General features: G+C 49.9%; 1 protein-coding gene across 1 annotated transcript in view; it reads left to right on the top strand.

Moving 5' to 3' along the window:
* Positions 1-23,394, top strand: part of LOC138257190 (probable E3 ubiquitin-protein ligase HERC1) — an 805,868-nt gene that overhangs the window by 91,345 nt on the left and 691,129 nt on the right. The window contains exons 6-7 of the mRNA XM_069205891.1: positions 6,372-6,468; positions 9,608-9,751. Coding sequence (XP_069061992.1) covers positions 6,372-6,468; positions 9,608-9,751 — 241 coding nt within the window. The remainder of the gene's footprint in view (positions 1-6,371; positions 6,469-9,607; positions 9,752-23,394) is intronic.

Here is a 23,394-nt window from a genome sequence, read left to right as displayed (position 1 = left end):
ACCATGATCACACAGACGCTGCAGGGTGACCCCTGAATCAGCAGAGATGTTCTTCTGTGATTATAAAATATATCAATATGTCATCACTGACATTCATCACCCTTCGAAGGCCGAAGAGGACATGAGGACCTCCAGTATCACACTCTGGAACACCTCAGCTATGGACGAGATCTCAAAGTTCAGGTGCTTATACTGCAGCTGCAGCGGCAGGTACGTAGAGAATGTTGTGTAATTACCTGTTGCTGCCTTCAAGCTGTAGTTGGTGGTATCCAGCATTAACATCAAGTTTCAAGAACAACTGGGCCCCATTGAGGTCGGAGGTGATATAATTCATCATTGGTGTGGTGTGTCTCTCCTGTTTGATGGCCTTGTTGAGGAGACTCATATCTATGCACAGTCAGATCTTGCCCAGTTTCTTGGGCATTTCAGCCATTACTGTCGGTGACACCTATGGAGTAATCCCAGACACCTTCTTGATGATGTCCAGCTTCTCAAGATTGTTCAACTCCTGTCCAACCAGCAGTCACAGGTGGAACAGGATTTTCCTGGTGTCTTAGCGCCACCAGTTTGACCGTCTAGTTGATGTGCAGTTTTATCGGGGGCTCTCAGAGACACCCAAGTCCCTGGAACAGACTGGGAAACTGGTGTAGGAGTTTATCCACTTGAAAAGCCTGCACATTACGGGCAAAGTAAACAAGACCAATGTCCTCCACTGTGGGGAACCCAGGAAGGATCTCAACTTCCCCCTCAATGCTGTGGAACTTTGCCAGGATTTCTTTGATGTTGGATAGAACCAGTGAGATAATTTTCCCTTTGAGTGGCAGGGGCGGTTGCCCCCCCATTGGTATAGATCTTGATCCTGGATGCCAAGATCATTAGACTCAGGTTGAAGCAGTGGTATTGGTGGTAACACATTATTATGTAAATGGACACCCCTTTGCATGTAGTTTGGGGCGCCTGTGTCTCTTGAGGTGCTCCATGAAAGAGATGAGAAAGATGTCTTCATCATCCAAAGGCGACTTGTCTGGGGGTTTTTGTGTCCGTGTTCATTGTGGGGGTGCGCCTGGGTCAGTCAGTGAGAGTTATTGGACCACTTTCGTCGCCGGCATCTTTTTGAGAAAGAGCTTTTATTGATTTTGCAAAAAGCAGAAAAGAAAATACAAATAACATGGCACCACTTAACAGTTTGAATTTTCGCATTGCTGGCCCCGATGGGCTCCACAGATAATGAATACATGAGTTCACTAAATTACAATTTGGTAGGCTTAATGATACAATGAGTGAAAATAATGTGCGTATGCAGCATAGACACCATTCCTTTAACGTGGGAGAGGTAGGTATTGAGCAGAGGATCTCCCCCCTCACGAGCCGGCGTTCGGGGGGAGCACCCCTCGGTCAGCCTGGGAGTCACGGACAGGTTAAGTGGGTTTAAGTGGCTAACACGGTCCCCCGCTTCCCCCACACTCTATTTATTCGGGCACCCCCTTGCTTCATATACAAGTTTTTCGCATTGCGCGCCCCAGTCTACGCCTCGCCTCCATTTAGCCAGAGCCGGTCCCCCTCCGGCTTTCCAGTCTACCATGATATCTCTCTTGGCCACAAGACACACCACTCCCAGAAAAATGAGATTCGCCCTACCCAGCCCTATCCCCCCATGACCCCCAGCAAGAGCGGTACAGGCGCCACTTCCACTTCGGATTGCGAGACCTCCCTTATGATCGCCCTCCAATACGTCATTATGACTGGGCAGGCCCGAACCATATGGAAAAAGTCATCATCAGGTTTGAACATCGGGGCCAGTCAGCAGTAGGCCGGAGGCCTGTCTTAAAGAGTCTTTTGGTGGCAAGGTATGCCGCATGCAGGTAGAGGGTTTGTAGTACTTGATATCGGGATGTCATGGTCTGGGTCTGAGGGGCCATTAACGCCCTCCACGCCCTCCAATACGTCATTATGACTGGGGAGGCCCAAACCATATGGAAAAAGTCAGCGTCAGGGTTTGAACATCGGGGGCAGTCAGCAGTAGGCCGGAGGCCTGTCTTAAAGAGTCTTTTGGTGGTAAGGTATGCCGCATGCAGGTAGAGGGTTTGTAGTACTTGAAATCGGGATGTCATGGTCAGGGTCTGAGGGGCCATTAACGCCTCTCTCCAGTCTGCCTCTTCTATAGGGCCCACCCCTCCCTCCCATTTCCGACTAAGTCCCTCGAGAGAGGGGGAGGTGTTTGTGAGTATGGAGCGGTAGATTTGGGAGATTCCCCCTTGCCCAGGTTTCCCATCAAGACTTTCACCTCTAATGGGCTGTATTCTGGAATATTATCTCCTGGTCGAACATGTACCAGCAGGGCATGCCGAAGTTGTAAATATTTGTGAAATTGGATCTTGTTTAGTGAGTAGATTCCCTGGAGCCCCTCGAAGGACCGCATGTGTGACCCTCCCCACCTGAGGGTGGATATCCCGATGTTATCCCCTTTGTGGAATCCTTCCAGTGCGGAAACCTCCGCCAACCGCCTTCCCTGCCGGAGAGGGGTCTGCTGGGTGAGGCGGCTCCACCAGCCCGACGCCCTCTGAGCCGCTTGCCAACCCATCAGAACCACCCTAGTCACTTCCGGGGTATCCCGGGGGACCGGGCCTCCGTACAGCACGTCGAAGATCCGGGTGTAGCCCATTGTCTGAAGTTCCAGTCCGTACACGGGGTCTGTCCAGCCCCCTCCCAGCCAGTCGTTAACCACCAGCAGGTGCATTGCGAGATAATGTAAGTAGATATTAGACATTCCCTGCCCTCTGTAATAAATATCTCTTTGGCATGTAATAAGGGCTAGTTTATGCCCGAAGCCATGCCACAAGAATTGGCGTGCCACCGTCTCCATTTCCCTGAACCACTTCCGGGGAACTGGGTGTGGGAAGTTCTGTAGTAGGTATAGGAACCTGGGGAGTATCATCATTTTGTAAAGTGCTATTCTACCAAACAGATTGAGGGGCAAGCGCCGCCATCGCTGGAGGTCATCTTTGATTTTCCTAGCAAGTGGGGTAATAGCATCCTCTCTTTCCACGGTTCTTCGGGCCTCCCCTGCAGACCTTTGCAAAATGGTTGCCCTTGCCACAGTGGAGCAAGTCTTGCCTTGGGCCAGGCAGAGTTTCATGGCTGTTCGCCTCTCCCGCAGTTCCAGCACTGGGTGTTGGCTGTCATCACTGGGGCAGGAGCTCCTTCTCCTGGTGGATACTACATGCACAACTATGGTCTTAATGACGGTCAGTGCGCCACTGCTATGTTTATGGGTCAGCCCCATGTCCATATCTGTGGTGCATGTGCCAACAGACCATGGGATTGCGCCAGGACAAGGATGTTGTCAAGACTGATGTTGGGTTGTTTCAGGATCAGCCCTTGGGGAGCTTTGGACAGACAACCCTGGATGATTTTGGCCCAGATCTCCTTGGGCTGGTCGTTAGCCGAGCAGGTACTGGCCAGTTTGTGGAGGCAGCCACAGAAGGGGGTCAATGGATTCCTCTTTGAACTGTTCAGCTGCGAGCAGTGTGAAACGCTCAAAATCTGGGTTCAGCTGGGAGTTAAAGTGGGGATTCAAAGCTCTTACCGCTGTGTCATAGTCATCCTATGTGCCATTGCCAGGTAAATGCTGAAACAATTTGTAGATCTCGTCCCCTCCAAAGTGAAGTAGGAGGAATGATTGATGGTGCTATCTGATTTGCGTGTAGCCTTGAAATAATTGTTCAGGCGGCTGACCCACGTCTTCCATCGAGGGACTGCCGTGGCTGGGTTAGCTATCTCGCTCAAGGGCTGAACCGTGCTGTGAGTCTGAGCGTGCAGGGGCACATCCAGTTTTAGCACCGTCCTCCATGTTGAGCAGGCCCTTGGTGAGGGGCGTGTGGGATATGCGCAGCCTCAGTATTCCTGGTATCCAGTGTGGCCATGATGACCTTCACCTGGTAGTCAGCACACAACCCAGGCGTGTGTGGCACCGTTGTGTGTGTGGAGTTGGTACACTTTAGGCAAACGGCCCAAAATGCTGACTTTTTATACTTGGGGGCAGGCAGGAACAACTGGTGGTTTGCGGAGTGAGACTGTGGTTCAGGCGATCACCCGGAGCAGGGCCTGCAGTACGGCCTGGAATCAGGCAGTTAATGGTGCTGGGCTCTGGCAATAGGCATAGCTGCCAAGTTTCCTAGGTCCATGCATGATGCGCTACTCCAGTCCAGACAGGGCTCCGGACATGGCGGGAACGCCTCGTGGGCCACTGAGGATGTCCTATTCACAGTGCGGCAAGTATGTGAAGAGATCAAGCGCCGGGACAGGCACGAGGCCGCGGAGCGGTGTCATGGGTGGTGTCACAGAGTGCAGTGCCATGGGGGGATGGAGCGCCAGAGCTGTGGTGCAGCCAGGTGTGTGGGCGGAGCCACAGTGAGAGGTGGTGCTGCGGAGGGCAACCAGCAGAGCCGCAGTGAGTCAGACGCAGCAGTGTGACCAGTGACTATGAGGACCCACCCCGTCGCCAATGTAGTGAGGAGAGTGACCCAAGTGGGAGTGATCTGAGTGAGCACCTGAATGAACACACAGGTCTGTAGTCAGTGTGCGTAAGAGCACACGAGTGGTCAGTTGAACGCTCTTTTATTTACACCCATGGTGCGCCCGGCCTTGAGGTTTGTGGGGCCACAGTTCAAGGTCACGGGGTGGGTCATAGTGACCGAGTAGCTCACTACACTGAGGAGAGAGAGAGAGCAACTGCTGATTGAAAGAGGAAAGTGGAAAACCTCCAAGGACAGTATTTACCAGCCAAGGAAGATCCCTGAGATATATCTGATGGACAAGGGACGACCCCGCACGACCAACCAAGTAGGAAGCACAACAGAGCTTCTGGAGACACAGATCCCACCAGAGGGCACAGGAACTGGCTGGGGCTACAAGAAATATAAAAATAAAATACTCAGTAGAAAAAATACCGCTCAGAGGCATCAGCAGCATTGAATCTTGATGATAACCTCACCAGCAGCACCCAGCCCTGACTGCCAAGGTACCGGAAACAGCAAGTTGCTGTTAATTGGACCAAACGTGGAACCTGTTCTAGTCAGAAAGCTGGACAGAAACTCATCGTCCATCGACCCGCGGCATTATGTATGCATGTGATATTCATATAGCATGGACCGAGCTGTGCATAAGGTCAACAAGTGATGGGAGAGGTAGCTGGGATCCGAGAGCAGAAGTGTAGAGTTACTCACTGTCATGTGGTCTTCAGCATCAGGAGAATGCAGGTACCTGGCCTGCACCTGGGTTGAAACCTGACTAGTAATTCCGGTGATAAGTGGAAATGTGGTGTGTCAGATGGAGAGCGGCAAAACTATTCCGGAGCATGCCAAGAATGTGTGAGATCCTCTTACCTGTAGTGTTGCATAGGGCCTAGAAGGCATGGAAGGCTTCTCTAGCTGCATCCACACTCCAGAGAAGCTGCCTGAATATAGGGGTCTGGAGAAACTACACCACCAGTGTGAGATGGGATCTGATGTAGGACCCAGGTCCACCCTGAGAATGGTTCTTCTAAAAGGAGCCCCTCAACATGTGACACACAAAGACCACACTGTACCGACCTCCTCTGCGCAGACATTGAGGGGCATAGTTACTAACATTTCACACAAAGCTGCACAAGTGAAGTTGCCACAGTGCGTTTGCTGAACACGAGAAGGCAGAGCTGTGCTATCTTTCCAAAGATGAGGCGCAGTCTGCTCTCCCAGTGCTGGCGCACTTGTGGCTGCCTAGCTCCAAAACAAGCACCCTTGCGTCATCTTGCAGCGGTGCCTGTGTTCTGGCCAGGACAGGTGTTGTGTAGGAAGGGATACCTTCCTGGACAAAAACTAACCTTTGAGGCTTTTTCCTCTTTGAGTGTGTGCCGTGAGATGCGGGACGCCGCACACATGCAAAGACGTAGTAAGGAGGAGAAATAAAGATAGTTCATCTTGTTACACCAGCCTCAGGTAGGCTCATCATTTTAGCTCAAATCCGTGTTTAAAAGTTTTTATAAATGTGGGTTTGCATCAAATTACATCAGTGGATTCATGGGAACGCTCATGCTCCACCCACGTAAGACCTCCCTGGCGCAAGGTAAGGCAAGGCAGCGCATATTTTTACAAAGCCACGCATAGCCACACAAATCAGGCTTTGTGTGGCTTTGTAAATAGATTTCACGTCAGGGATGCGCCGAAAAAGTGACTGAACCCTGAATAAATCTGAGCCTAGATGTCCAGACTAGGTTTCAGGTCATAGAAGTGACTCCTCAACAGCCACCTGTATGAGCTCATCATGTCTGTCCCATACCCGGGTGCGGGTTCCCGTCCATCATGAATGACTGTGTACCTACCTCTCTCCTCCAGGTGGTGGTGTGCGTGTCAGCTGGCTACCGTCATAGTGCTGCAGTCACCTCTGATGGAGAGCTCTATACCTGGGGGGAAGGAGACTTTGGACGTCTAGGTAAGCATCAGACCTGCTGTTGTGCATGTTGAGAACTACATGTAGGGGAAAGAGACTCAACTAGGAGGGCATCAGACCTGTTTCTCCGCATGTTGAGACCTGTGGATGCCTAGGTGAGCATCGACTTGTTGTCATACATGTTGAGAGTTGTACACCTGGGGGGAGGTTAGGAGACTGTGGGCACTTAAGTTAGCATTAGCCATGCTTGGGTGCATGTTGAGAGCTCTACCACTGAAGGGAGAAGACATTGGAGACTTAGCAGTGCATGTTGAGAATTCTACACCTGTGGATGACTAGGTGAGCATCAGACCTGCCCTTTTTAAGAACTCTACACCTGTGAATGCCTAGGTGAGCATCAGACCTGACCTTCTTGGGTGCATGTTAAGAACTGTACACCTGTGAATGCCTAGGTGAGCATCAGACCTGTTGTCATTGTACACATTGAGAGCTTTACACCTGGGGGCGGGGGTAGTAGACTGTCAACACTTAAGTGAGCATTAGGCGTGCTTTGGTGCATGTGGAGAGCTCTACACATGGGGAAGAAGGCATTGGAGGCTTAGGTGAGCATCAGGCCTGCCCTGTTTGGGTGCATGTTCAGAGTTCTACATCTGCGGATGCCTAGGTGAGCTTCAGACCTATTATTGTACACATTGAGAGCTTTACACCTGAAGTAAGAAGATTTTGGAGGTCTAGACGGGCATCAGACCTTTTGTTATGCATGTTAAGAGCTCTCCATTGGGAGGTAGAAGACAGTGGATGCCTAGGTGAGCATCAGACCTGCTGTTGTGCATGTTGAGTGCCCTGCTCTGCACTTGATGTTAGGAAACATTAGACATCTAGGTGAGCATCAGACCTGCCTGGTTGCATGTTGAAAGCTCTACACCTGGCAGAAGAAGACATCTGACTCATAGGTGAGCATCAGACCTGACCTTTTGAGGTGCTTGTAGAGAGCCTTCACAGCTCTATACCTAGGGAGAAGTAGACTTTGGGTACCAGGCCTGTTTGGGTGCATGTTGATAATCCTGTATCTGGGGTGAAAAAAACCACTTTGAAAGTCTGTATGAGCACCAGACCTGCCCTATTGGGGTGCATGTTGAGAGCTTATACCTGGGGAAGGAAACTTTGGGCGCCGAGTTGAGACCTGTTTGTTGGGTGCATATTGGGAGCTCTAAACCTGTGCTGAAGGTGACTTTGGACACACAGGTCACCATCAGACCTGCTGGGGTGCATGTGAATGTGGTTATGGATTGTGAGGGGGAGGACACTCTGGTTGCCTCTGTGTCTCTGTGAGCATCAGACCTTCTGGGGTCCATGTTGAGAGCTCTACATCTGGAGGTAAGACTACTTTAGATGCCTGGACGGGCATCAGACTCATTGTCATGCATGGTGAGAGCACTACATCTGGGGGAAAGAAGACACTGGAAACAAGCTGAGAGTTCTATGCCTGGGGTGAGGGATACTTTGGCCTCCTAGGAGTGCATCAGACATGCCGGGGTGCATGATGAGGGCTCTATACCTGGTGGGAATGAGATTTAGCCTAGGTGGGCATGAGACCTGTTTTGTGCATGTTGAGAGCTCTACACCTAGAGTAGACAATGGGGGACACCTATGTGATCATCTGAGTTGCTGGGGTGCATGTTGACCTGCATCTGGGGCGAGGAGACTTTGGATGCTGAGTGGAGCATTAGAGGTGTTAGGATGCTTCTTGAGAGCCCCAAACCAGGAGGGGGGAACCTTAGGTAGCTATAGGAGCAGTAGTCCTCCTGTGGTGCATGTTTAGAGCTCTACACCTGGGGTAAGGAATTCGGATATCTCAGTGAGTGTCAGGTCTGCTGGGGTGCATGTTGAGAGCTCTACACCTCAGGGAAGGGGGAGACTATTGGCACTTAGGTGAATATCAGATCTGCGGGGTTGTATGTTGAGAACTCTGCACCTATGAGGGAGCTTTGGCATCTAAGTGTGCATCAGACCTGTTTTAGTGCATGTTGCAAGCTCTATAACTGGGGCAAAGGAGATTTTGGATACCTAGGTCTGCATAGGACCTGCTGGGATACACATTAAGAGCTGTATACCTGGAGACTTTGGATGCACAGATGAGCATCAGACCTAGTGAAGTGCATGTGAATGTGGTCACCAGTTGTGTGGGGAAATCATTTTGAATGCCCGGGTTAGCTTCAGATCCGCTGGGGTGCTTGTTGAGAGCAGTAAACCTAGAGGGAAGGAGACTTTGGATGCCCAGGTGAGCATCAAGTTGGCTTAGGTTCATTGAGGAGAGCTACACCTGGGGAAAATGAAGACTCCAGTAGGGAGGCATCAGCCCGGCTTTCATACACATGGGGGGGGGGGGTAGAAGACATTGAACTCCTAGATGAGCACCAGACCAACTTAGATGCATGTTGAGAGGTCTATGACTACTGACAGAGATACTTTGGATGGCTAGTGGAGCATCAGACCTGCTGCTGTGCATGTTGAGTGCCCAACACTTAATGGTAGGAGACTTTGGAAGCCTAGGAGAGCATCTGACCTGCGTGAGGTGCATGGTCAGAGCTCTACACCTGGGGAAATGTGTCTTTGGATGCACAGATGAGCATCAGACCTTCTGGAGTGCTTGTAGATGTGGTCACTGGTTCCATTACAGAGGGACACTTTGAAAGTCTAGGTCAGCATCAGACATGCTGGAGTGCATGTCCAGAGCTCTACTTCTGAGGGAAGGAGATTTTGGATGCCTGAGTGAGTATCAGACCTGTTGGGGTGCTTTTTGAAAGCTCTTCACTTGTGAGAATGGACGCTTCGGATGCCTAGGAGAGCATCAGACCGGATGGGGTATGTTTTGTAAGCTCCACACTTCTGTGGTAAGGGAAGAGTTTGGATGACTAGGGGAGCATTAGACTTCCTTGGGTGCACGTTTTGAGCTCTACACCTGGAGGCCTATGTGAGCATCAGACCTGCGTGGGTGCATTGTGCGAACTCTGCCCATCTTGAAAAGGAATCATTGGGTACCTGAATGAGCATCAGACCTGTTGTTGTGCATGTTGGGCTATTTCCCGTAGTTAAGTAATTCATCCAGTGGAACACAGCTCCCCTTAACTCCTTCATGTTACCCTATGACTGGCAAGCACATATGTGCTTGTTTCTACAGGACACCGCGACAGCCAGAGCCGAAGCACTCCCACCCTGGTGAAGGACATCAGCGGCGTGGGCCAGGTGTCATGTGGCAGCTCCAACACGGTGGCAGTGTCTCAGGATGGCTTGACCGTCTGGTCTTTTGGAGGTGGAGACAACGGTAAGTGAAATTCAGGAGTATATATTGTTCACTTACTGTTCTAGATGAGTGTGCGTGGTTCGAAGGGGCACTGGTGCTCCTGTATCACGGATGAGTCGCCATGGTTCTGGGAGGGGCACTGGTGCTCCTGTATTACGGATGAGTCGGCGTGGTTCTGGGAGGGGCACTGGTGCTCCTATATTATGGATGAGTCGGCATGGTTCTGGGAGGGGCACTGGTGCTCCTGTATTACGGATGAGTCGGCATGGTTCTGGGAGGGGCACTGGTGCTCCTGTATTACGGATGAGTCGGCGTGGTTCTGGGAGGGGCACTGGTGCTCCTATATTATGGATGAGTCGGCATGGTTCTGGGAGGGGCACTGGTGCTCCTGTATTACGGATGAGTCGGCATGGTTCTGGGAGGGGCACTGGTGCTCCTGTATTACGGATGAGTCGGCGTGGTTCTGGGAGGGGCACTGGTGCTCCTGTATTACGGATGAGTCGGCGTGGTTCTGGGAGGGGCACTGGTGCTCCTATATTATGGATGAGTCGGCGTGGTTCTGGGAGGGGCACTGGTGCTCCTGTATTACGGATGAGTCGGCATGGTTCTGGGAGGGGCACTGGTGCTCCTGTATTACGGATGAGTCGGCGTGGTTCTGGGAGGGGCACTGGTGCTCCTATATTATGGATGAGTCGGCATGGTTCTGGGAGGGGCACTGGTGCTCCTGTATTACGGATGAGTCGGCGTGGTTCTGGGAGGGGCACTGGTGCTCCTATATTATGGATGAGTCGGCATGGTTCTGGGAGGGGCACTGGTGCTCCTGTATTACGGATGAGTCGGCATGGTTCTGGGAGGGGCACTGGTGCTCCTGTATTACGGATGAGTCGGCGTGGTTCTGGGAGGGGCACTGGTGCTCTTATATTACGGATGAGTCAGCGTGGTTCTGGGAGGGGCACTGGTGCTCCTATATTATGGATGAGTCGGCATGGTTCTGGGAGGGGCACTGGTGCTCCTGTATTACGGATGAGTCGGCGTGGTTCTGGGAGGGGCACTGGTGCTCCTGTATTACGGATGAGTCGGCGTGGTTCTGGGAGGGGCACTGGTGCTCTTATATTATGGATGAGTCGGCATGGTTCTGGGAGGGGCACTGGTGCTCCTGTATCACGGATGAGTCAGCGTGGTTCTGGGAGGGGCACTGGTGCTCCTATATTATGGATGAGTCAGCATGGTTCTGGGAGGGGCACTGGTGCTCCTGTATCACGGATGAGTCAGCGTGGTTCTGGAAGCGGCACTGGTACTCTTATATTATGGAAGAGTCAGCGTAGTTCGGGGAGGGGCACTGGTGCTCCTGTATCACGGATGAGTCAGCGTGGTTCTGGGAGGGGCACTGGTGCTCTTATATTATGGATGAGTCAGCGTGGTTCTGGAAGCGGCACTGGTGCTCTTATATTATGGATGAGTCGGCGTGTTTCTGGGAGGGGCACTGGTGCTCTTATATTATGGATGAGTCAGCTTGGTACTGGTGCTCCTATATTATGGATGAGTCAGCATGGTTCTGGAAGCGGCACTGGTGCTCTTATATTATGGATGAGTCAGCTTGGTACTGGTGCTCCTATATTATGGATGAGTCAGCATGGTTCTGGAAGCGGCACTGGTGCTCTTATATTATGGATGAGTCAGCGTGGTTCTGGGAGGGGCACTGGTGCTCTTATATTATGGATGAGTGCGTGTGGTTCTGGAAGGGGCACTGGTGCTCTTATATTATGGATGAGTCAGCGTGGTTCTGGGAGGGGCACTAGTGCTCCTGTATTAGGGATGAGTCAGCGTGGTTCTGGGAGGGGCACTGGTGCTCTTATATTATGGATGAGTCAGCGTGGTTCGAAGGGGCACTGGTGCTCTTATATTATGGATGAGTCAGCGTGGTTCTGGGAGGGGCACTGGTGCTCTTATATTATGGATGAGTCAGCGTGGTTCTGGGAGGGACACTGGTGCTCCTATATTGTCGATGAGTCAGCGTGGTTCTGGGAGGGGCCCTGGTGCTCCTATATTGTGGCGGAGTCAGCATGGTACTGGTGCTCCTATATTATGGATGAGTCAGCATGGTTCTGGGAGGGATAACAACTTTATTACATTATAGGTAAATCAGCATGGCTTTGTATGGGATACTAGTGGTATTACGTTATATGTGACTCAGCTTGGTCTGGAAGTTATACTGGCCTTACTGTATTATATATGGGATAAAGTACACCTGTTGTCATTATAAGGAATTTGCAAGTCAATAAGGAGTTCTTAACCATATAGAGCAACGAGACTATAGGCTGAGTTCCTTTATAGGTTTATGGAAGTCCGAGTTCACTTACAATATCATTATTATGTACTGCAAAGGGTACTTCATCCCATGTAATACATGGCCACACCGTCATCTTTCCCACAAACCACTTAAAGACTTGTGTGCATATTTATCAAGCTTTCATGCAGTGTATCAAGCCACCTTGCTGCGCTGCTTGAAAGGGAAAGGGCAGGAATGCGCCATACTTAACATTATATATGCTGGCACACTTTTAGCTGCCAAGCACCAATGCAGGCACCATTGTGCCGTGGTGCAAGGGTGCCTGCATTGCAGGCATGATTGTTCTTTAGCAGGAAGGCACACCTTGCTGCACAAAATCAATCCTCTGAGACTTTTTAGGTCGAGCATTCGAGGCCTCTTGTGTAGGAGGCTGGACTGGCTTGTAGTGAGTACCAAGGGGTACTTGCACCTTGCACCAGGCCCAGTTATCCCTTATTAGTGTATAGGGTGTCTAGCAGCTTAGGCTGATAGATAATGGTAGCTTAGCAAAGCAGCTCAGGCTGAACTAGGAGACGTGTGAAGCTACCACAGTACCACTTAGTGTCATATGCACAATATCATAAGAAAACACAATACACAGTTATACTAAAAATAAAGGTACTTTATTTTTATGACAATATGCCAAAGTATCTTAGAGTGTACCCTCAGTAAGAGGATAGGAAATATACACAAGATATATATACACAATAGCAAAAATATGCAGTATAGTCTTAGAAAACAGTGCAAACAATGTATAATTACAATAGGATGCAATGGGGAAACATAGGGATAGGGGCAACACAAACCATATACTCCAAAAGTGGAATGTGAACCACGAATGGACCCCAAACCTATGTGACCTTGTAGAGGGTCGCTGGGACTATTAGAAAATAGTGAGAGTTAGAAAAATAACCCTCCCCAAGACCCTGAAAAGTGAGTGCAAAGTGCACCAAAGTTCCCCTAAGGACAAAATAGTCGTGTTAGAGGGAAAATGCAAGGAAAACACAAATCAGCAATGCAACAACGATGGATTCCTGTCTGAAGGTACCTGTGGAACAAGGGGACCAAGTCCAAAAGTCACAAGCAGCTCGGAGATGGGCAGATGCCCAAGAAATGCCAGCGGTTGGTGCAAAGAAGCTCTTACTAGGCTGAAGAACTGTGAATACTGCAGGAACGACAAGGGCTAGAGACTTCCCCTTTGGAGGATGGATCCCCCACGCCTTGGAGAGTCGTGCAGAAGTGTTTTCCCGCCGGATGGACGCCAACAAGCCTTGCTACACGCAAATCGTGCGTTTGGCGTTTTTGGACGCTGCTGGGGCCCAGGAGGGACCAGGAGGTCGCAAATTAGACCTGCAGAGAGAGGGGACGTCGAGCAAGACAAGGAGCCCTCACTGAAGCAGGTAGCACCCGGAGAAGTGCCAGAAACAGGCACTACGAGGATGCGTGAAACGGTGCTCGCCGAAGTTGCACAAAGGAGTCCCACGTCGCCGGAGACCAACTAAGAAAGTCGTGCAATGCAGGTTAGAGTGCCGTGGACCCAGGCTTGGCTGTGCACGAAGGATTTCCGCCGGAAGTGCACAGGGGCCGGAGAAGCTTGCAAAGTCGCGGTTCCCAGCAATGCAGCCCAGCGAGGTGAGGCAAGGACTTACCTCCACCAAACTTGGGCTGAAGAGTCACTGGACTGTGAGGGTCACTTGGACGGTGTCGCTGGATTCGAGGGACCTCGCTCGTCGTGCTGAGAGGAGACCCAAGGGACCGGAGATGCAGCTTTTTGGTGCCTGCGGTTGCAGGGGGAAGATTCCGTCGACCCACGGGAGATTTCTTCGGAGCTTCTGGTGCAGAGAGGAGGCAGACTACCCCCACAGCATGCACAAGCAGGAAAACAGTCGAGAAGGCGGCAGGATCAGCGTTACAGAGTTGCAGTAGTCGTCTTTGCTACTATGTTGCAGGTTTGCAGGCTTCCAGCGCGGTCAGCGGTCGATTCCTTATCAGAAGGTGAAGAGGGAGATGCAGAGGAACTCGGCTGAGCTCATGCATTCGTTATCTAAAGTTTCCCCAGAGACAGAGACCCTAAATAGCCAGAAAAGAGGGTTTGGCTACCTAGGAGAGAGGAAAGGCTACTAACACCTGAAGGAGCCTATCACAAGGAGTCTCTGACGTCACCTGGTGGCACTGGCCACTCAGAGCAGTCCAGTGTGCCAGCAGCACCTCTGTTTCCAAGATGGCAGAGGTCTGGAGCACACTGGAGGAGCTCTGGACACCTCCCAGGGGAGGTGCAGGTCAGGGGAGTGGTCACTCCCCTTTCCTTTGTCCAGTTTCGCGCCAGAGCAGGGGCTAAGGGGTCCCTGAACCGGTGTAGACTGGCTTATGCAGAATTGGGCACCTCTGTGCCCAACAAAGCATTTCCAGAGGCTGGGGGAGGCTACTCCTCCCCTGCCTTCACACCATTTTCCAAAGGGAGAGGGTGTCACACCCTCTCTCAGAGGAAGTTCTTTGTTCTGCCATCCTGGGCCAGGCCTGGCTGGACCCCAGGAGGGCAGATGCCTGTCTGAGGGGTTGGCAGCAGCAGCAGCTGCAGAGAAACCCCAGGAAGGGCAGTCTGGCAGTACCAGGGTCTGTGCTACAGACCACTGGGATTATGGAATTGTACCAACAATGCCAGGATGGCATAGAGGGGGCAATTCCATGATCATAGACATGTTACATGGCCATATTCGGAGTTACCATGGTGAAGCTACATATAGGTAGTGACCTATATGTAGTGCACGCGTGTAATGGTGTCCCCGTACTCACAAAGTTCAGTGAATTGGCTCTGAACAATGTGGGGGCACCTTGGCTAGTGCCAGGGTGCCCTCACACTAAGTAACTTTGCACCTAACCTTTACCAGGTAAAGGTTAGACATATAGGTGACTTATAAGTTACTTAAGTGCAGTGTAAAATGGCTGTGAAATAACGTGGACGTTATTTCACTCAGGCTGCAGTGGCAGGCCTGTGTAAGAATTGTCAGAGCTCCCTATGGGTGGCAAAAGAAATGCTGCAGCCCATAGGGATCTCCTGGAACCCCAATACCCTGGGTACCTCAGTACCATATACTAGGGGATTATAAGGGTGTTCCAGTAAGCCAATGTAAATTGGTAAAAATGGTCACTAGCCTGTCAGTGACAATTTGGAAAGAAATGAGAGAGCATAACCACTGAGGTTCTGATTAGCAGAGCCTCAGTGAGACAGTTAGTCACTACACAGGTAACACATACAGGCACACTTATGAGCACTGGGGCCCTGGGTTACCAGGGTCCCAGTGACACATACAACTAAAACAACATATATACAGTGAAAAATGGGGGTAACATGCCAGGCAAGATGGTACTTTCCTACACAACCCCCCCCCAAACGAAGGACAATAAGACTAGCCATTACCTGATGAGTCTTCATTGTCTAAGTGGAAATATCTGGAGAGTCCATCTGCATTGGAGTGGCTACTCCCAGGTCTATGTTCCACTGTATAGTCCATTCCCTGTAGGGATATGGACCACCTCAACAATTTAGGATTTTCACCTTTCATTTGTTTTAGCCAAAGTAGAGGTTTGTGGTCTGTCTGAACAATGAAGTGAGTGCCAAACAGGTATGGCCTCAACTTCTTCAGAGCCCAGACCACAGCAAAGGCCTCCCTCTCAATGGCAGACCAACGCTTTTCTCTAGGGGTCAACCTTCTACTAATAAAAGCAACAGGTTGATCCTGGCCCTCAGAATTAAGTTGTGATAGGACTGCCCCTACTCCTAATTCAGATGCATCAGTTTGGACATAGAATTTTTTAGAGTAACAAGGGCTTTTCAGGACAGGTGCAGAGCACATGGCCTGCTTCAGCTCCTCAAAAGCTTTCTGACAGTTTGCTGTCCATAATACCTTTTTAGGCATTTTCTTGGATGTGAGGTCATTAAGAGGGGCTGCAATGGAGCCATAGTTCTTAATGAACCTCCTGTAATACCCAGTGAGGCCTAGGAAGGCTCTCACCTGAGTCTGAGTGGTAGGGGGAATCCAATCAATAATAGTTTGGATTTTCCCCTGAAGTGGTGCAATCTGTTCCCCACCAACAAGGTGTCAAAGATAAACCACCTTACCCTGCCCTATCTGGCACTTTGAAGCCTTGATAGTGAGGCCTGCCTTTTGCAGGGCCTCCAAAACTTTCCAAAGGTGGACCAGGTGATCATCCCAGCTGGAGCTAAAGACAGCTATATCATCCAAATATGCTGCACTGAAAGCTTCCAGCCCTTGCAGGACTGTGTTCACCAACCTCTGAAAAGTGGCAGGTGCATTTTTCAAACCAAAAGGCATTACAGTAAACTGGTAATGTCCTCCAATGGTAGAAAATGCAGTCTTAGGTTTAGCATCTTCTGACATTTTGATCTGCCAATACCCTGCAGTCAAATCAAAAGTGCTTAGATACTTGGCAGATGCCAGTGTATCTATTAGCTCATCTGCCCTGGGTATAGGGTGAGCATCTGTTTTGGTTACCAAGTTGAGACCTCTATAGTCTACACAAAACCTCATTTCCTTCTTTCCATCTTTAGAATTGGGTTTTGGTACCAGTACCACAGGAGAAGCCCATGGACTGTCAGAGTGCTCAACCACTCCTAGTTCCAACATCTTCTGAACTTCTTGCTTTATGCAGTCCCTGACATGGTCAGGCTGCCTATAGATCTTACTTTTGACAGGTAAACTGTCTCCAGTATCTATAGTGTGCTCACACCAAGAAGTGGTGCCTGGCACAATGGAGAAGAGTTCTGAAAATTGTCCTAGGAGATTTATGCAATTATCTTTCTGCTCAGCAGTAAGACACTCAGCCAAAACTACCCCTTCCACAAGAGCATCTTGTTCTGTGGAAGAGAAGAGATCAGGTAGAGGATCACTGTCTTCTTCCTGTCCCTCATCTGTTGCCATGAGCAGGGTGAGATCAGCCCTGTCATAGTAGGGTTTCAGGCGGTTGACATGGAGCACCCTAAGGGGACTCCTGGCAGTGCCTAAGTCAACCAAGTAGGTGACTTCACCCTTCTTTTCAACAATTGTGTGTGGACCACTCCATTTATCTTGGAGTGCTCTTGGGGCCACAGGCTCCAAGACCCACACTTTCTGCCCTGGTTGGTACTGAACCAAAACAGCCTTCTGATCATGCCATTGCTTCTGGAGCTCTTGGCTGGCCTGAAGGTTTTTACTGGCCTTTTTCATGTACTCAGCCATCCTTGATCTGAGGCCAAGTACATAGTCCACAATATCCTGCTTAGGAGCTTTTAAAGGTTGTTCCCAACCCTCCTTTACAAGTGTGAGTGGACCCCTAACAGGGTGTCCAAAAAGAAGTTCAAAGGGGCTGAAGCCCACTCCTTTCTGGGGTACCTCCCTGTAGGCAAAAAGGAGGCATGGTAGAAGGATATCCCATCTCCTGCGGAGTTTTTCAGGGAGTCCCATAATCATGCCTTTGAGAGTTTTATTAAATCTCTCCACCAGTCCATTTGTTTGTGGATGATAGGGTGTTGTGAACTTGTAAGTTACACCACACTCCTTCCACATGGCCTTTAAGTATGCAGACATGAAATTGCTTCCTCTGTCTGATACTACTTCCTTTGGGAAGCCCACCCTGGAAAATATTCCCAGGAGGGCCTTTGCCACTGCAGGAGCTGTAGTGGTCCTTAAAGGAATTGCTTCAGGATACCTTGTGGCATGGTCCACTACCACTAAGATAAACCTATTGCCTGAAGCAGTAGGAGGGTCAAGGGGGCCAACTATGTCAACCCCTACCCTTTCAAAGGGAACCCCAACCACAGGCAGTGGGATAAGGGGTGCCTTTGGAGTGCCACCTGTCTTGCCACTGGCTTGACAGGTTTCACAGGACTTACAAAATTCTTTTGTGTCCTCAGACATCCTAGGCCAATGAAACAGTGGTACCAATCTGTCCCAAGTTTTCATTTGACCCAGGTGCCCAGCTAAGGGAATGTCATGTGCCAGTGTTAGGAGGAACTTTCTGTACTCCTGAGGAATCACTAATCTCCTGGCAGCTCCAGGTTTAGGATCCCTATGCTCAGTGTACAAGAGGTTGTCCTCCCAGTAAACTCTGTGTGAGTCACTGACATCCCCATTAGCCTGTTTGACAGCTTGCTGTCTGAGACCCTCTAATGTGGGACAGGTTTGCTGTGCCACACTCAGCTCCTCTCTGGCAGGCCCCCCTTCACCCAAAAGCTCAGCAGTGTCTGCTTCCAGCTCCTCTGGTGTAGGTTCTGCACAGGGAGGGAATTCTTCTTCCTCAGAATTAGAATCCACTGTAGAGGGAGGGATAGTAGGAAGTGGTTTGCTTCTACTAGCCCTAGCTTTAGGGAGCACTTGGTCCATTGTTCCAGGATCCAAGCTTCCCTGTCCTTTTTGCTTTCTGGCCTGAGCCCTTGTCAAAGCAAAAATATGCCCTGGGATGCCCAGCATTGCTGCATGGGCCTCCAACTCCACATCTGACCAAGCTGATGTCTCCAAATCGTTCCCTAATAGACAGTCTACAGATAAATCTGAAGCTACCACAACTTTCTTTGGACCAGATACCCCCCCCCAGTTGAGATTTACAACAGCCATGGGGTGGCTTTGTGTTATGTTGTGAGCATCGGTTACTTGGTACTGGTGTCCAAGTATGTGTTGTTCAGGGTGCACCAGTTTCTCAATCACCATTGTGACACTGGCACCTGTGTCCCTGTAGGCCTGGACCTCAACACCATTTATTAGGGTTAGTTGCTTGTACTTCTCCAAGTTATGGGGGCAAGCAACCAAAGTGGCTAAGTCAATAGCCCCTTCAGAGACTAAAGTAGCCTCTGTGGTCTCCCTAATCAGACCAACCCCAACTAAATTACCAAAAGTGAGCCCAGCTACTCCCTTGGATTGGCTATTAGTAGGTTTGCTCCCACCACCACTGCTATTAGTAGGGACACTAGGTGTAGCAGTAGGGGTTGTAGTGGTAGGAGCTGTGGTGCCTTTCTTTGGACAACTGGGATCTGTTGTCCAATGGCCTTTTATCTTACATAAATAGCACCATGGTTTCTTTTCCTTGTTCTGATTAGAGGAGGGTTTGGGCCCACCACCCCCACCAGAGTGTTTTTGTGGGCCTGATGAAGACTCATTTTTAGATTTGTCCCCACCCTTGTCAGAAGACTTACCATCCTTCTTTTTGTTGCCATCTTTGTCACCCCCTGTATGAACTTTTCTGTTCACTCTTGTTCTGACCCATTTGTCTGCCTTCTTTCCCAATTCTTGGGGAGAGGTCAGATCAGAGTCCACCAAGTACTGGTGCAACAAATCAGACACACAATTATTAAGAATATGCTCTCTCAGGATTAAGTTATACAGGCTGTCATAATCAGTAACTTTACTGCCATGTAACCACCCCTCCAAGGCCTTCACTGCCTGGTCAATGAAATCAACCCAGTCTTGTGAAGACTCCTTTTTGGTATCTCTGAACTTGATCCTGTACTGTTCAGTGGTTAAGCCATAACCATCCAGGAGTGCATTCTTAAGAACTTGGAAATTGTTAGCATCATTTTCTTTTACAGTAAGGAGCCTATCCCTACCTTTTCCAGTAAATGATAGCCATAGGATAGCAGCCCACTGCCTTTGAGGGACATCCTGTACAGCACAGGCCCTCTCAAGTGCAGCAAACCACTTGTTAATGTCATCCCCCTCCTTGTAAGGGGGAACTATCTTATGCAGATTCCTGGAATCATGCTCTTTTGCAGGATGACTATGGGGAATACTGCTGCTGCCACCATGGGTATCTAAACCCATTTTCTGTCTTTCCCTCTCTATTTCTAAAGACTGTCTATCCAAATCCAGCTGTTGCTTCTTGAGCTTCAGTCTGGTTTGCTCCACTCTCAATCTATTGAGCTCCCTTTCCAACAATCTGTCATCAGGGTGGGTGGGAGGGACATTTCTAGATACAGAGGTATGATGGGAATGAACAGAAGGAGACCTGTCCCTTACAGAGGGCACCCTAACAGCTTGGCTACCAGTATAATGTGAGAGCACATCATCAGTATGATGTGATTCAACCTCTGTACCAACTATGCTAGACTGTCTAGTAATGGGCAGGCTGAGAAGTTTCTTTCCTGAACCTTTTCCTGGGGGAGTCCCTGGATCAGATTGAGAACCATTAGCTACTTTTTCTACAGATTGGGCACTTATGGCCTTATCCTGTACTCTAAGCATATTAATTAACAGTTCTAAAGAAGGATTCTTCCCTACACTCAAACCTCTCTCTATGCAGAGACTCCTTGCTCCTTTCCAGCTAAGGTGATCATATGCAAGTTTGGACAGTTCAACTTTTTGGCCTGTGCCAGACATTTTTTAGAGAGAGTTAAAGTGATAGACAAAGAGAAAAAAGTTTTCAGAACTTTTTGGAAAGACAGAAAAAAACTTTTTAAACTTTTAAGAACTTTTTGAAAGTTTAGAAGTACTTTTCAGCACTTAGAAAAGAGTGAAAAGAGGAAATGCAAAACTTTTTGGCTATGTGTATATACACTGACCTTGTTTTGTATATTTTTCTCTTATGAAAAGTACAATGACAAGAGTGGTAAGTAGTCTCAAAGCACTTATCCCACCACTGCACAACCAATGTAGGAGGCTGGACTGGCTTGTAGTGAGTACCAAGGGGTACTTGCACCTTGCACCAGGCCCAGTTATCCCTTATTAGTGTATAGGGTGTCTAGCAGCTTAGGCTGATAGATAATGGTAGCTTAGCAAAGCAGCTCAGGCTGAACTAGGAGACGTGTGAAGCTACCACAGTACCACTTAGTGTCATATGCACAATATCATAAGAAAACACAATACACAGTTATACTAAAAATAAAGGTACTTTATTTTTATGACAATATGCCAAAGTATCTTAGAGTGTACCCTCAGTAAGAGGATAGGAAATATACACAAGATATATATACACAATAGCAAAAATATGCAGTATAGTCTTAGAAAACAGTGCAAACAATGTATAATTACAATAGGATGCAATGGGGAAACATAGGGATAGGGGCAACACAAACCATATACTCCAAAAGTGGAATGTGAACCACGAATGGACCCCAAACCTATGTGACCTTGTAGAGGGTCGCTGGGACTATTAGAAAATAGTGAGAGTTAGAAAAATAACCCTCCCCAAGACCCTGAAAAGTGAGTGCAAAGTGCACCAAAGTTCCCCTAAGGACAAAATAGTCGTGTTAGAGGGAAAATGCAAGGAAAACACAAATCAGCAATGCAACAACGATGGATTCCTGTCTGAAGGTACCTGTGGAACAAGGGGACCAAGTCCAAAAGTCACAAGCAGCTCGGAGATGGGCAGATGCCCAAGAAATGCCAGCGGTTGGTGCAAAGAAGCTCTTACTAGGCTGAAGAACTGTGAATACTGCAGGAACGACAAGGGCTAGAGACTTCCCCTTTGGAGGATGGATCCCCCACGCCTTGGAGAGTCGTGCAGAAGTGTTTTCCCGCCGGATGGACGCCAACAAGCCTTGCTACACGCAAATCGTGCGTTTGGCGTTTTTGGACGCTGCTGGGGCCCAGGAGGGACCAGGAGGTCGCAAATTGGACCTGCAGAGAGAGGGGACGTCGAGCAAGACAAGGAGCCCTCACTGAAGCAGGTAGCACCCGGAGAAGTGCCAGAAACAGGCACTACGAGGATGCGTGAAACGGTGCTCGCCGAAGTTGCACAAAGGAGTCCCACGTCGCCGGAGACCAACTTAGAAAGTCGTGCAATGCAGGTTAGAGTGCCGTGGACCCAGGCTTGGCTGTGCACGAAGGATTTCCGCCGGAAGTGCACAGGGGCCGGAGAAGCTTGCAAAGTCGCGGTTCCCAGCAATGCAGCCCAGCGAGGTGAGGCAAGGACTTACCTCCACCAAACTTGGGCTGAAGAGTCACTGGACTGTGAGGGTCACTTGGACGGTGTCGCTGGATTCGAGGGACCTCGCTCGTCGTGCTGAGAGGAGACCCAAGGGACCGGAGATGCAGCTTTTTGGTGCCTGCGGTTGCAGGGGGAAGATTCCGTTGACCCACGGGAGATTTCTTCGGAGCTTCTGGTGCAGAGAGGAGGCAGACTACCCCCACAGCATGCACAAGCAGGAAAACAGTCGAGAAGGCGGCAGGATCAGCGTTACAGAGTTGCAGTAGTCGTCTTTGCTACTATGTTGCAGGTTTGCAGGCTTCCAGCGCGGTCAGCGGTCGATTCCTTATCAGAAGGTGAAGAGGGAGATGCAGAGGAACTCGGCTGAGCTCATGCATTCGTTATCTAAAGTTTCCCCAGAGACAGAGACCCTAAATAGCCAGAAAAGAGGGTTTGGCTACCTAGGAGAGAGGAAAGGCTACTAACACCTGAAGGAGCCTATCACAAGGAGTCTCTGACGTCACCTGGTGGCACTGGCCACTCAGAGCAGTCCAGTGTGCCAGCAGCACCTCTGTTTCCAAGATGGCAGAGGTCTGGAGCACACTGGAGGAGCTCTGGACACCTCCCAGGGGAGGTGCAGGTCAGGGGAGTGGTCACTCCCCTTTCCTTTGTCCAGTTTCGCGCCAGAGCAGGGGCTAAGGGGTCCCTGAACCGGTGTAGACTGGCTTATGCAGAATTGGGCACCTCTGTGCCCAACAAAGCATTTCCAGAGGCTGGGGGAGGCTACTCCTCCCCTGCCTTCACACCATTTTCCAAAGGGAGAGGGTGTCACACCCTCTCTCAGAGGAAGTTCTTTGTTCTGCCATCCTGGGCCAGGCCTGGCTGGACCCCAGGAGGGCAGATGCCTGTCTGAGGGGTTGGCAGCAGCAGCAGCTGCAGAGAAACCCCAGGAAGGGCAGTCTGGCAGTACCAGGGTCTGTGCTACAGACCACTGGGATTATGGAATTGTACCAACAATGCCAGGATGGCATAGAGGGGGCAATTCCATGATCATAGACATGTTACATGGCCATATTCGGAGTTACCATGGTGAAGCTACATATAGGTAGTGACCTATATGTAGTGCACGCGTGTAATGGTGTCCCCGTACTCACAAAGTTCAGTGAATTGGCTCTGAACAATGTGGGGGCACCTTGGCTAGTGCCAGGGTGCCCTCACACTAAGTAACTTTGCACCTAACCTTTACCAGGTAAAGGTTAGACATATAGGTGACTTATAAGTTACTTAAGTGCAGTGTAAAATGGCTGTGAAATAACGTGGACGTTATTTCACTCAGGCTGCAGTGGCAGGCCTGTGTAAGAATTGTCAGAGCTCCCTATGGGTGGCAAAAGAAATGCTGCAGCCCATAGGGATCTCCTGGAACCCCAATACCCTGGGTACC

Source organism: Pleurodeles waltl, chromosome 1_2 (genome assembly GCF_031143425.1).
Source record: "Pleurodeles waltl isolate 20211129_DDA chromosome 1_2, aPleWal1.hap1.20221129, whole genome shotgun sequence".
Taxonomy (NCBI): Eukaryota; Metazoa; Chordata; class Amphibia; order Caudata; family Salamandridae; genus Pleurodeles; species Pleurodeles waltl.
This window is presented reverse-complemented; position numbering and strand designations above follow the sequence as displayed.